The 13,262-nt window shown below is 38.7% G+C and overlaps 1 protein-coding gene across 2 annotated transcripts in view; it reads right to left on the reverse strand.

The window, feature by feature from the left end:
• The window catches only part of LRIG3 (leucine rich repeats and immunoglobulin like domains 3), a 50,154-nt gene that overhangs the window by 20,990 nt on the left and 15,902 nt on the right, over positions 1-13,262 (reverse strand). For both annotated transcript variants that reach the window (XM_034770223.1, XM_034770214.1), the window contains exons 4-9: positions 6,401-6,535; positions 5,572-5,715; positions 3,437-3,580; positions 2,972-3,115; positions 2,418-2,561; positions 323-403 (exon numbers count right to left, since the gene is read on the reverse strand). In XM_034770223.1, coding sequence (XP_034626114.1) covers positions 323-403; positions 2,418-2,561; positions 2,972-3,115; positions 3,437-3,580; positions 5,572-5,715; positions 6,401-6,535 — 792 coding nt within the window. The remainder of the gene's footprint in view (positions 1-322; positions 404-2,417; positions 2,562-2,971; positions 3,116-3,436; positions 3,581-5,571; positions 5,716-6,400; positions 6,536-13,262) is intronic.

Here is a 13,262-nt window from a genome sequence, read left to right on the forward strand (position 1 = left end):
ACCTCCCTTCATTTCCTATTATGAACAATCCTAATTCAGTGTGAAAGGTTTCTATGCAGCAACTGCATGAATCTCCATATTGATAACATTCAAGAAGGATCATATTCTTCAGATTTTGTTTGACTAAAAAGCTGGTGTTTTGGTTTCTAGAAAAGGAGGCTTCAATGAAGAGCAAAACAGTAAGGAAGGAAGTCACAAATTTCAGAGACTAATAAAATTCCCAAGGTTGGGCTCCCTCACAGTATATTTTATCTGAGCTAGTCCAATATTAATTTTTTTTTAAGTAACTAAGAAAATCCAAAATCAGGTCAGTCATACTTACAGCATTCTAAGTTTGTCAAGTCCAGAGAATGCACCATTCATATCTTCAATAGTCCATGAGATTTCATTGTTCTTCAGATCCCTGGTTGAAGAGATCAGACCCAATCACAAAAAGTACATTATATTTAAAGCAATTTCTAGAATAGTCTGTGTAAGGAACATTGTGCAATATAATATCAATTTTAAAAGATGCTTGACCCAATTTGTTTCTTTTTCTAGTATGTCTGAAGTTCAAGGGCCTAACCCTTTTCACCACTACTTTAAAAGATGACAAGAATCAATTTATTTAAAAGAAATTCAAGGGCATTCAAATACCAGAAGGGAAAAGGGAAAGTGGGGATGGTAAGAAATGAGGGGGCCAACAGTTGTCATATCAAAATAAAACCTAAGACAAAATCTTTAGAGAGTCAGTTAAATATGGTAACAGATGGATGTCAAAGGGAACAAGTTTCACACCCTTGGGCCACGACAGCAAAGGTGTGCGACCAGATCTGTGAAAGAGGAGTGGTGTCTGAGCAGAGAACTAGTAGGATAGGATTTAAGAAAAAACTCAGAACCAAGTCACAGGAGAAGAATATACAGAAAGTCTGAACCCTAAACGTAAAAAGTTTAATGTACACTTTTCCAGCCCTTGGAATAAGTTCAGCATGCATACAGCCAAGCTCTAACTTATTGTTCTGGCCATTGGAAATGTCAGTTATTAAACTGATAAGAACAGATAGTAGATAATGTTTTCACCCCTCAGCTCATAGAGAGCCTACACTGACGCTGAACATCCTCCAGAGTATTACAATTTTAATTCATTCACACACTTCTCACCTCTCCCCCGAATCACAAATTTAGTAAAACAACATTATTTCAAAAACAGTGCTCAGACAAATGCTAAAGGCTGACTAGCTGAATAACCCAAAGCCTTGATAATCATCAACCCCTAATCTTTAATGACCCACTGAATCTATCTATGTCTGGGCTTAGGCTTCTACCTTCATGACATCTACCAAGAGGGAAACTCTTATTTAATTAGGTGGAACCTATAATCATGGTGCCTAATATGTCAGTGCTAGGCTCACAGCAGTGCTGTCTTAGCCTTTCTGCCACTCCCTCTTAGCTCCACTGGAATTTGCAAGAGTCTCTGGAGCATGGCAGCTTCATGCTTTAGACATAAATTATGACATTTAGCAGTTAGGGTATTCATCTCATTAGATTTAAAGGCAACTTTTTTAAAAGGTTAGACACAGGACAGAGGATGGTCAGATTGCAGTCAAGTGACATAGGGGCTGACAGAACAGCTCCTCACAAATCCTTCCCTTAAAAGGCATGAGGTTGTGGGGAGGGGACAGGGATTGGGAGCAATGTTGGCAGAGCTGCCCTCCACGTTCCCTTACAAGCAGTACCTGGAGAGGAATGTTTCTGGGGGCTACGAACTGGATGTGAGGGAGGGAGCAGGACTTAGTCCCCCCCTCCAGTCTCTAAGTGACAGCCAATTGCCAAGGCCACCCATGTGCATCCGAAGAAGTGGGCTGTAGTCCACGAAAGCTTATGCTCTAATAAATTTGTTAGTCTCTAAGGTGCCACAAGTACTCCTGTTCTTCTTTTTGCGGATACAGACTAACACGGCTGTTACTCTGAAACATGTACATATAGTTCGTTTGGGGTGCACATGTACAGCAGATGCCACGATGCGACTGCTGAGAGCTAGTATTGTGCTCCCTGCCATGAGGAGAATAGAAACAGCCATTATTAGTTTCCTTTTCTCCCCTCAGAGATTCTTTTAAGAAGCTTCCTTATGAAATCACTGTGACAAATAGGAAGGTCTGGGGACGTATAAATTTGTACACAACCTGTATTGCAAGAAAAAAAAAAAAAAAAAAAAAAAAAAACATACTACTATCCTGGATGAAATCTTACCAAAAAAAAACAAAAAAAACAAACAAACAAACAAAAAAACCCCCATACTAAGGTCTAGGAAAGATTAAAACAAACTTCTGTAGTTCTGCACTTCCTTCAAAACAAAATAAAAGTAATTCAAGAAAAAAAATGGGTATATTTATGCACCATCTAGGTTTCTGACCTTAAAATAAATTATGTCAACTTACAAAGTCTTTAAACTGGAAAGTCCCCGGAAGGCACAATCAGCAATGTAGTTTACTTTGTTGTTCCCAATATATAGTCCAACTAGTAGGCTTAAACCAACGAAGCTTGAATCATCCAATCTTGCTAAGTGATTAAATGTTAAATCTCTGCAAGTTCAAGATGGAAAAATTTCTTTCAATGGTTGAATATTTATTACTCATTTCTCCCTACCACTTCATTTTTTAAACAAAAAACCTTCTTAGTTGCAGCTATCACAAAGCCTCCTACACAATTTTTGGTTATTATACAGCTTGTGTATTATTTCCTGCTATTCATAAATGGATTTCTTTCATTTGAAAATTGCTGTGTCAAAGCCCTAGCACAAGTGCCATGGAAAACTGAAATGGTCATGGTTGGCTTCAACTTTTCACAACAAAATAGGACTATCTTGCACACAAAAAAAAGCTGTTGTCACTTTGGAAACTTTGTTATGAAAAATTCACAGATCAGTGGTAAGCAGCTCATGCTTTGGCATGTACCCTACTCTCAGAACTGGAATAGAATAAAAGCTACTCACAGCTCGCTGAGTTTCTGGCAAAATTCCCAGGCATCGGGGCTGATCCTGCTGATGGCGTTTTGGCTGAGATGGAGCTGCTGCAACATCAGCAAGCCATAAAGCCAGCCTTTGGTAATCTCTGTTAGGTTGTTATGGTCCAGCTGCCTACAAAACACACACAGACAAAATGTAGGGTAAAAAAATAAATAAAGTGCATGCTTCATCATGGATCAGAAATTGATTGTGAGATGTTACTGGCTAGATACCTGGTTACCACAGAATGAATATATAGAAAAAAAAAAAAAAAAAAAAAGAGGCATGCAGAGTTGCGAGAACTGCATTTACATATTAATAATGCTCACGACTTGTCAAACCAAACCAAAATATTTTAATTTGAAAATATCTTCACATTTGAACAAGCATGTCTATTTATTTTGAATTACACAAATTATGTCTCTTATGAAAAGACTGAAAGTTTATACTTACAAGACTTCCATGTTGGTTAGTCCCCAGAAAGCTCCATCCATGAGTCTATTTACTCCATTTCGTTGCATTTTTAGTGATTTCAAAGCAGTAAGTCCTTGGAAAGTAAGCCCATCTATTTTTTTTATTTTGTTGCGATTCAGCTCCCTGCATCAATAAATTTTACAGTTACAACAGAGTAAGTTTACCTGGATGCCTGTAACATTTCTTCATCATCAGACTTTAAAACACCCACGCTACACATAAAACAAAGTAAACAAGATAAATGAGAGACCTTTTTACTGTAACACAGAATAGTCCTAGCACAGTTAATCTTAATGTATTTCAGCTATAGAAGGACATGTGTTTGTTATTACATTGATTTTTAAATTTAAAAGGTCCAAGCTGGTTTAGGAGATAACAAATCACCTTCTGAAGTTTACATTTATTTTTAAGTGCTTGATGTTTAGTTAGCAGCAATTAGTGTGTAATCAGGGGGTTAAATAAAGAAGGATCATTATAAAGGGACCAAAGTTGGTCCTCTGTTTTCTCCATAAGGACTACTTACCTGCCTCCCTAAGAGATTTCTGCTTCTACACCTTCCCACCCAGAAACACAAAACGCTATACCTCCAACCTAGTTCACTTTTCAAATTTGTAGCTTTTCAGGAATTAAACCACCACCAGGAATTAAACCTGCTCAATCACCCAAATTCTGCATCTGGGGTTAATGTACAGAAGCACTAAAAGAATCACACTTAATAGCGGACGCTGGTGTTTCCCTGCTCCTCCTCTGCCTAGCTTTGCAAGTCAAGGTGAACATGATTATGAGATCACACACAGTCATACAATTCCTTTGCCTCTACAGTGGTAAGTAAACACACTACCTAAGGTAATAAATCCACCTGCATAAGGATTGGCTTTCCATTCATCTGAATCCCTGCATATCAGAACAGGCAGGAATGACAGTTTCAGATGGATCTAAAGATCAAGAGGACCACGGAGATCATTAATACACCCTGAATTTTAAAGTCTACTTTCACTTCCATTGAGATCTGATTTAAACTGCTTTTCAATATCTGTGGATGGCACACAACCACCTTCCTCAACAGTGTATCCTCCTGCCTAGCTGCCTTTATTATTTATTACATACTTTTTCTTAAAAGCTAATCAAATTAAGTTTTGTCCCTTAAAGGGGCATTATCAATTTGAAATCCAGTCAATTAAGAGTTATTTTGGGTATCACACTACAACTCCCCAAACTCATGTAAATCCCCCTATCAATTTTTGTGGTTTCAAAGTCACATTTGCATACTAAGAAAGATGTATAGGAGACCCACACAACAGAAGAGTTCTATTCAGGAGAAATCCTGAAACTCGCTAGACACAAAGTACTATCAAATGCACAGAGAAAACAAAAAAGCCTCTTCTCTAATTCCTTTCATTTATAATAGTTTTAGATATTACTTAAAAGATTAAAAAAAAAAGTTCTGACAGAAGTATATCATCAGTCAAGATGATGGTGTCTAACTTTAGGCTATTGCTCCCTGTCTTATTTTCTGAAAGCATGTGATTTCTCTTCATCTGTTTTTGCCAAGAAAATATGTAGAGGCTGATCTTGTCTCCAAGTTATGTATATTTAGGGCTAGTATACACTGGCAACGCTAAAGCACTGCCATGACAGCGCTTTAACGTGGCTTGTCACGGCAGAGCGCTGGGAGCACACAAACCCCCACCTCCACAAGGGGCGTGGCTCCCAGCGCTGGTGCACTGTTTAAACTGCTGCTTTACAGTGCTGAAACTTGCTGCGCTCAGGAGGGTGTTTTTTCACACCCCTGAGTGAGAAAGTTGCAGTGCTGTAAAGCGCCAGTGTAGACAAGCCCTTAGTACCTCCTCAGGTGTCTAAATACTGGAGCATTTTTGCTGCCCTTGTGTATTTTTCTTGATCAGGCAAATCCAATTTTAGCACAAAGACTATTCCCATCTCACCCATATGTGACAGTATTTTCTTCACTATAAGGCTGCAGTTACTAGAAGCTGCAGTACAGGTTCTCTGTGTCTGCCTCACTTAGTGTCTGGTTAAATTAAGGGCTAAAGTTCTAGCACTGCCAGTGCTGTGCAAGACCTGAAAACAATCAGCCAACTGTAGGTTGCACTTACAGGTGCTGCAGATGGGACAGTTTAAACATCTTTTGAGGGATGGCTGAAATTTTGTTCCTGTTCAGTTTCAATACTTGAAGTGTGCTAGACAAACTGTCAAAGGCACCTGGCTCCATGGAGGTTATTCGATTACTGTTAATGTACCTGTTGAGACAATGTCTAGGAGGTTAGATATACCACTATTTAATAGAATTTTAATACAAAGCAGGAAGATATAATGATCATACACTGCCTATCCCAGGGTAAATAACTCTTACATTTACCAGATTAATCACTAATCTAACCACAGTCCTCACCAGTTGGTAATTGGAGGGCGAAGAGTTATGTTCAATTCTGTAAGAGTCTGCTGCTATGAGAGTTGACAAGTATGTTATCAACATATGCCCCATAACTATGCTGACTAAATGCAGCTACGGATTAATTTAATTCTCAAATCAATGATACTGTAAAGATTCAAGAAATGAATAAAATTCCAAATGTAATTCAATATAATTAAACCCAATTGAAAATTTTTTAAACTTTATTTTGTAACATTTTTAGGCCTCAACAAGTGATATTTTGTTAACCAGTTTAGTATTAGTACTTTGACTTTTTATTTTTTATGAACTAAAAGCTCTATTGCAACAGTCTATGTGCCTATATCAATGATCTATAATGGAACAGGTAAAGATGGGACTAAATATTTAAAGTTAGTATCAAACTGAAAAAAATACCGCCTCAGCACAGAGGCAGGATAGCTATGGTTTGCAATGACGACCAAGATAATTTGATGGTATATTCAACATTTTGAAAGCACTTTGGAAAAATTTAAAAATGAAGTTTTGCTTACAGATACTTGAGCTGCAAAGAAGGAAATGATGCAGTTTTCAACTCTGAAATATTATTGTTGCTCAGGTCCAAAGTCTCTAGAGAGTGAAATGGTTTCAGATGTTCAGGCAAGATGCCCCCAATCTTGTTACTGGTCCTGCAATTTTAGGATATTAGTCAAAGATTCTGCCATTCTGGTGATAAACATTTGCAAACAATACATCAACCTGGCAAAAACTAGTGCTCCACTCTCCCATAGAGAAATTAACTTTTTGGAGAAGAGATACTGTTCAGCAAGTTCTCTTTAGTAAAATGATTAGCTATCATCATATACCAAGTTACAATTCTGCATGTTCTGAAGAAACTTGTTTATCTGTATTTCCTTAATCATACTGCCAGGACAGAAAAAGAATCTACTTGTATTACAAGCTGATTACTGGGATTCATAGGTTTTAAGACCTAAAGGAACCACTGTGATCATCCACGCTGGCCTCCACAGTGCAGGCTATAGAATTTCATTCAGTAATTCCTGCATCATTTCCAAAAGGCTTGTGGTTGAACAACAGCACATCTTTTTTAAAGCTATACAGTACTGACATTGAGCAATAGGACACTCAGCATTGCAGAGAAATCAGGTCAAGGTTTAACCAAGTCATACACAATGTTGTTTTAAAATAAGTGTTACAAGAATGTTCATCCACCCAAACACCCATTAAGGACAAAGACCTAGATTAGAAGATAGATTGATCACTATGCACCACCACTGAGAGAGAGTAGCTATTTTGTAAGTGGAGTTGATATTTCAATTCATCTCAAGTAATTAAGAAAGAAACTAGTACATATTACATAACCCATATAGGAGTGTCTCAGATTGTGTGTGTGGTCATCACAACTAATGGTATTTCCTGTCTCCATGCACACCACAACAGTAACTTTGCAACTGGGTTAGAGACATTGGCATCATAGCCTGTCAGAAGAAACGTATTTTTTCTTTTATCATAACCATATTTCCGCATTCGTACCTGCCATTCTACCTAACCTTGTTTTTATATTGGTGCACTCCAGGAAAATCTGAGCAGCAGTCCTATGCTGCTTCAGTGAGGAATAGCGTGCCCAAGAGACAGGCATAGAGACCAGAAGCAACAGTACACAGGGCAATACGTTCTGGGATATCCCACTGTAAGGAGCTGGGGAGGTGAAGGGGAGAATGGAGCTCAAATGGTTATAGGAATGTAACCATCTGCCAGTGTCTGCTCTTTGCTGGTTAGGTTCCAGTCTGCTTCAACCAGGTCTAGTTGAAATAGTTCATATACCTACTTTTAGCAGTGTTCAAAAATTGGGATTTCCCCACCACCACCATTTAGAGATTGCATGCTAAGTAGTTTAAATTAAGATATTAACAAGTATATAGGTTCTGAAAAAAACATTAGCAATACTGGCCTTAGATCAAGTGGTAGGCCACAGATTCTGGGGTGGTTGCTTATGCACATGAGAAGGGGTTACTACTCATTAGGACAGAAAAATCCAGACTCAAAAACTTAACCAGAAGTTATAGATTAATAGGCCCTCCCATTAAGAGTAAATGATCTTGCAGCCTCTCCAACATTACTCTCCTTCTGTATCATGTTTCATTCCTCAGGCTGTCTGGTAAAGGTACACTGCATTTTTTTTAAAAAAAACCTCTTAGCTGGAAGTATTTATAATAAATGGTAACAAATTACTTTAATAAAAAACAACAACAAGCACAACCATCATGTGTCACTTTCACTGGCCAAATAAGGCTATGATTTAGATAACGGGTCATAGAGCCTTTCGTTTATATATTAGTTTGTTTATAAGGTAATTACTAACTAGGTATTAAAACTGCCAATTACTTGAGTGATGAATAAAATTTTCCTTGCAGTAAAAGTGTGCTCCAGCAGAAGCCAGCAATTTCCTGAACTGCACGCCTCCTAAATTGCAGTGTGAAAGTGTTCAGTTATAGACACGGCTTACACAGTGCTGTCTTTGTGTCAGTACTGCTCATAAAACAGAAATTCCTTACAACTGGCAGGAGAATAGCCCCCTGTATCACAAAGTTCAGTCATTTCTAATAGAACTGAATAAAACCCAAATACTATCTTCAGATTACTGCTTTAACTAACTGGCCCATTACTTGACATAGACCAGCATACAGAAAGTCTGTTTGCTTTTTGGGGTAGGGGAGAGGGGGACGGTAGTGGAGTCACATAAGGGGGAGAGAAAGTAAACTCATTTGTTCACGAAAATAGGGCTACATATCAGTGTTTTTATTACAACTCTATGTGGGTCAAAGACATGGTAATTAAGCTCCCACTGTGCATTATGTTGCCTCTTGACCGTGGAATATACTTTAAGATATTTGAACGCTTTACTACTGACTGCCCTCACTTCTTAATCCCACTGCCTCTTAAAACAAACAAACAAAACCCCACAGTGAATTAAAAACTACCTGAACAAATTACACCAAAGGAATGGGGTTATATCTAGAAAAAATGACGAAGCTAACTTAGGCTGTAGCATAATAAAAGAAAATTTCTTAAGTGGCTATTTCAAATGGTACCTCAAACCAATCAGGTTATAGCTACAGATACATAGAGAGATTGAATGAAGATAAATGTTGGAGAAATTGTGGTCAAAGAAGATTTTATGCATATATGGTAGACACATCCAGCCATTACTGTGATGCAGTTTGTAACCAAGTATCACAAATTATTAGATATTTATTATCAAATGATCCTTTGGTAATCCCTCCAGGGGCTTCTTAGCAGGAACAATCATACAAAGGAAATGAAGAATTAATCTTTCATCTGCTAATAGCTGCTAGGCTGATAGCTTCCCACTGGGGAAAAAAACAGTCCAACTCTAGAGCAATGGTTCCAAAAAAAATATGGGAGGCGTTCTTTATGGAAAAATTGATGTGCCATTTACATACCAAGGAAAATAGACAAAGGACTTTGGTATATTCACCTGCAAAAGAACCTCTGTACACTTGCCCACTTTTTTAATATTGACATTTTATAGGCAGGCCTTGTGTGAGAAAGGTGTATGTAATCAGAGATTTCACTCAACGTAATAAAAATCACTAGAAATGACATGTAGTGGGTAGTGTAAAGATGCTCATTCTGTAACACAGTAACACCTGTTAAAGAGAGATCCAATTATTATACTACTGTATGATGTCTCACTGTTGTAATGATTACTGGATTGTCTCGGATATTTACCTGTTAAAACTTCTAAAATAAAGACGGGGGTGGGGGAAAGTAATGGACTTTCTAGTGCTGGAAGCCTACTGAACCATTCTAATTTGACTTTCTCTTTATAATCATTGTAGCAAATTAAATAGTAAATTATATCAGATGCCTATCTTCCAAGTTATTTTTTATATTAATCACAAAGAACATTTTTGAAAACACAAGCCTAGCTAACATCTCAGAGGAGAAACAAACAATATCCTATATCTTGACATAATAAAGTACTAATAAAGTACAAGACTCTTCTTGTGGTGGCTGAAGAGGAGGCAAAAGATACCAGGGGCTGCTCTACTTGCAAACACACCAAAATAACTAGCATTGATGTTTGAACTCATATCTTTTGTTATTTAAGTGCACACGCACAGGCTTGTACAAAAACAAAATGTCAGAATTCAAACTGGATTTAGTTAGATCCATACAAGTTTGTGTGTAGACCAATGCTAAAAAATATTAATATTAGTAACAGTTTAGAATGTGCCATGAATTAGTTTTAGATTAGGATTATTAAAAAAAATTTATCATCTCAGCATTCATGACTTTTACTACATCACTAATGTCCATGAAGTTTACAGCAATCCAATCAATCATGAAGCAATGGGTCATCCCATACAAGCAGCAGCAACAGCATATTCAACATATTGACTAGTACAGTTTCCTTGCCTCTGGGGGAAATAAAAAAATGGGACAGCAACTTCCATATCTGTCTTGTAATGCCATTAGAAAAAGTATTTAAAGGATATATTTACAATGTAGCTGGGAGTTGTGTTTCCCAGGGCGGGTAGATAGACTTTTGCTAGCTCATCTTGAGCTAGTGTGCTAAAAATAACACTGTGGATGTTGAGTCACTGGCAGCTAGAAGCCCAGACCCACCTGACCCCGTTTCCAAGCCTGGGCAGCTAGCTCGAGTCATTTCCCATGCTGCAATGTCCACACTGCTATTTTTAGCAAGCTAGCTCACACTAAGCTAGTGTGAATCTGTCTACCTGCACTGGGAATCACACTTCCTAACTGCTGTGTGGACATATCCCAAATGTGTTGAAGGAAACCACTACTTTTTATTCCAAATACTATGTCTAAATACCTACTGATAAATATTTTCAACCTGTATGCCATATGTTAAAGAAACACCTGTGGAACTCTGAACTCTTATCTAGGCTATGGACTCCTACTCATGAAGGCTGACATTTACTACAACAGGGAGAGAATTGGTGTCCTCTCTCACCCTTATGCTGAACTCTGTCCAAAGTCCCAATATGCAACATATTATTGTTCCCCCTTCCATCAGTAAAGTTCTCCTTCGAACCTGTTCTTGGTCCTTGTCTTTTGCTACACTCCTAGTCAGGCCTTACTTCATAATCTATTGAGAATTGCGGAAGGTGAGGAGGGGAGACAGGTGGAGGTAGAAAAAGTGGTTAAAAAAAAAAAAAATCTAGTCACATTCCACTTGGCACACAATCTCCCCTCTTTGGTTCCCCCAGCTTCTCCTCTCCACCTTCACTGGTGCCTGCTCCTTTCATTTTGGCTGTTACCCTGTTCTATGGTTGGTTTCTTCTTCCAAGTCTCCTAGTGATGGCTCCCACTATGCTATGAGAACTGGGGCCCATGACAAGGAATAATGGGAGGAAAATAAAGAAAGGAAAATTTAAGCTGGAAAAAAAAAAAAAGCAGGACAATTTCTGTGCAATAAACTCCCAAGGTAAATGATGGGAGCCCGGTATTTTGTGGCACATAGAACTGCACAAATTACTGCAGCATTTACTGTGGCAAACAATTCTCCAGTGGCCACAGGAGAGAAAGAGAGACAATGATCTCTGACGCCTTTTCCACTGTTATGGGATCCAACTTAATAAGCACGTTAACTAGGATGTTTCTGCTAAAATTATCAGTAGTGTAATTAATAATGATGTCATTTAAACTGTCATGTTTCAAAGTTAACACCCTACTGCCATAAATGGGACTATGAACCTTTCTCACAACCGTGCACCTGACTGCCGCCTGAGATATTTATAGTTGGAACATTCTCTCTTCAGTCATTAAAATATTATGTTTATATCCTTAAAAGACACTCATATCCCAGAGAAGCAGATGCTAAAGTAGAGCCAGGACAGCATTCTGGCTCCCTTTAAGTCAGCTGATAAGTCTACAGGTCTGCTGCCTGGTTCACACACAGACACTTCACACTCCTTGAGCCACATTGCTGCTTTCCTTGTGAGGATCTCTTCCAATTTCACATTCTGTGATATTCTTGACAGGCTTTCAGATCAGACTTCACAGCAGCCCTGGCTCTACGCATTTTTATTATGCCTATATTTGTGGTATCTAGGCACAAAAGTACAAAATTAACATTAAGTCCCCTCCTTTGTCATGCTAGTCTACTGAATGACCCTGGCTGCTTCCTAGGACGGAAGGAAGGGGCAGAGAGGATGTCATGTGAGTGGCCATGAGTTTCTTGAAGGGAAAGATTTACTGATGCCCAAGCCAGGCATGGATGTGGGGAGGAAAGGAAAGGAGCTATGAAATGACACACACCAGGAAAAGTGTCCAGAGAAGAAAGGATGAGGGAAAAACAAAACACCCCCCCCCATATTTTCACCCTATCAGAGAAAGCAATGCTTTACTACAATATTAACTTTTCCCTTGCTAAACTACAATCTGGTGCCACCCTTTCCCCACTCCACTGAAGCTGCTTTTGTCAGTCACCACTGACTTAGCACTAAGTAGCAACAGCTCTTCATTTCCCCTAGATTGCTCCCTTTCACAAACTATCCTCTCTCTGAGCTTCAGACAGCGTGCTTTCCCCCTGGTTCTATGTCCACCTCCAGTCTCCACCTGCTCCTTTAGTGTGTCTTGGGGCTCCTTTTCTTCCCACTCCCTTTCAGGGTTTGTTAGGGCTGTATCTTCACTTCTCATTTTAATGCCTTATTCCTGGGTGACCACATCTACCATCTCACCCAGACCTTGCCCCCACTCCATTCGGGCTCATCTGACACTTCTTCCTAGATGCTCCACCATCAAGTAAAATTTAACATGGCAGCAAATGAATTCATCACCTTTCCTCTCTTTTTATCACCACTGAAATTAATATCCTCCCCATTCCTTACACCTGCAGCTTCATACTAATTTTTAAATTTACTTTGTCCTCCAACACTAATGCTCACCAAATCCTGACAGTTTTTCCTCTATAATATCTCAGAAATCTAATTGATATCCTCTGTTATCTTTGCAAAAGCCCTTGTCTTGGCTCTGTTTATTTTATACCTCAGCTACGACAAGTTGTCATCTTCCAGGCACGTCTTCCTTCTCCTGCCATTCAATCTATCCAAATTGCTGCCACAATAAAATCCATCTTCCCTGTTCCTCTTCAAATCGTTTTATTTCTTTCCCCTTGTTCGCCACATTGAATTTAAGTGACTGCAAAACCTAGCTCCTGTCTATCTCTTTGCTCACAACCTTTGCCACATCACTCACTGTTCACCAGCACTCTCATTCTTGGGATTTTCTCCAAATCACACCATGCCCGAAACCCAGTCTGATATGGCTCTAGCCTCTTCTTCTTGAGTCCCTCTTCAAAACAAAACTTTTCCAGAAAGCCTACATATCCTAATCCTCTGC

Source organism: Trachemys scripta, chromosome 1 (assembly GCF_013100865.1).
Source record: "Trachemys scripta elegans isolate TJP31775 chromosome 1, CAS_Tse_1.0, whole genome shotgun sequence".
Classification (NCBI taxonomy): domain Eukaryota; kingdom Metazoa; phylum Chordata; order Testudines; family Emydidae; genus Trachemys; species Trachemys scripta.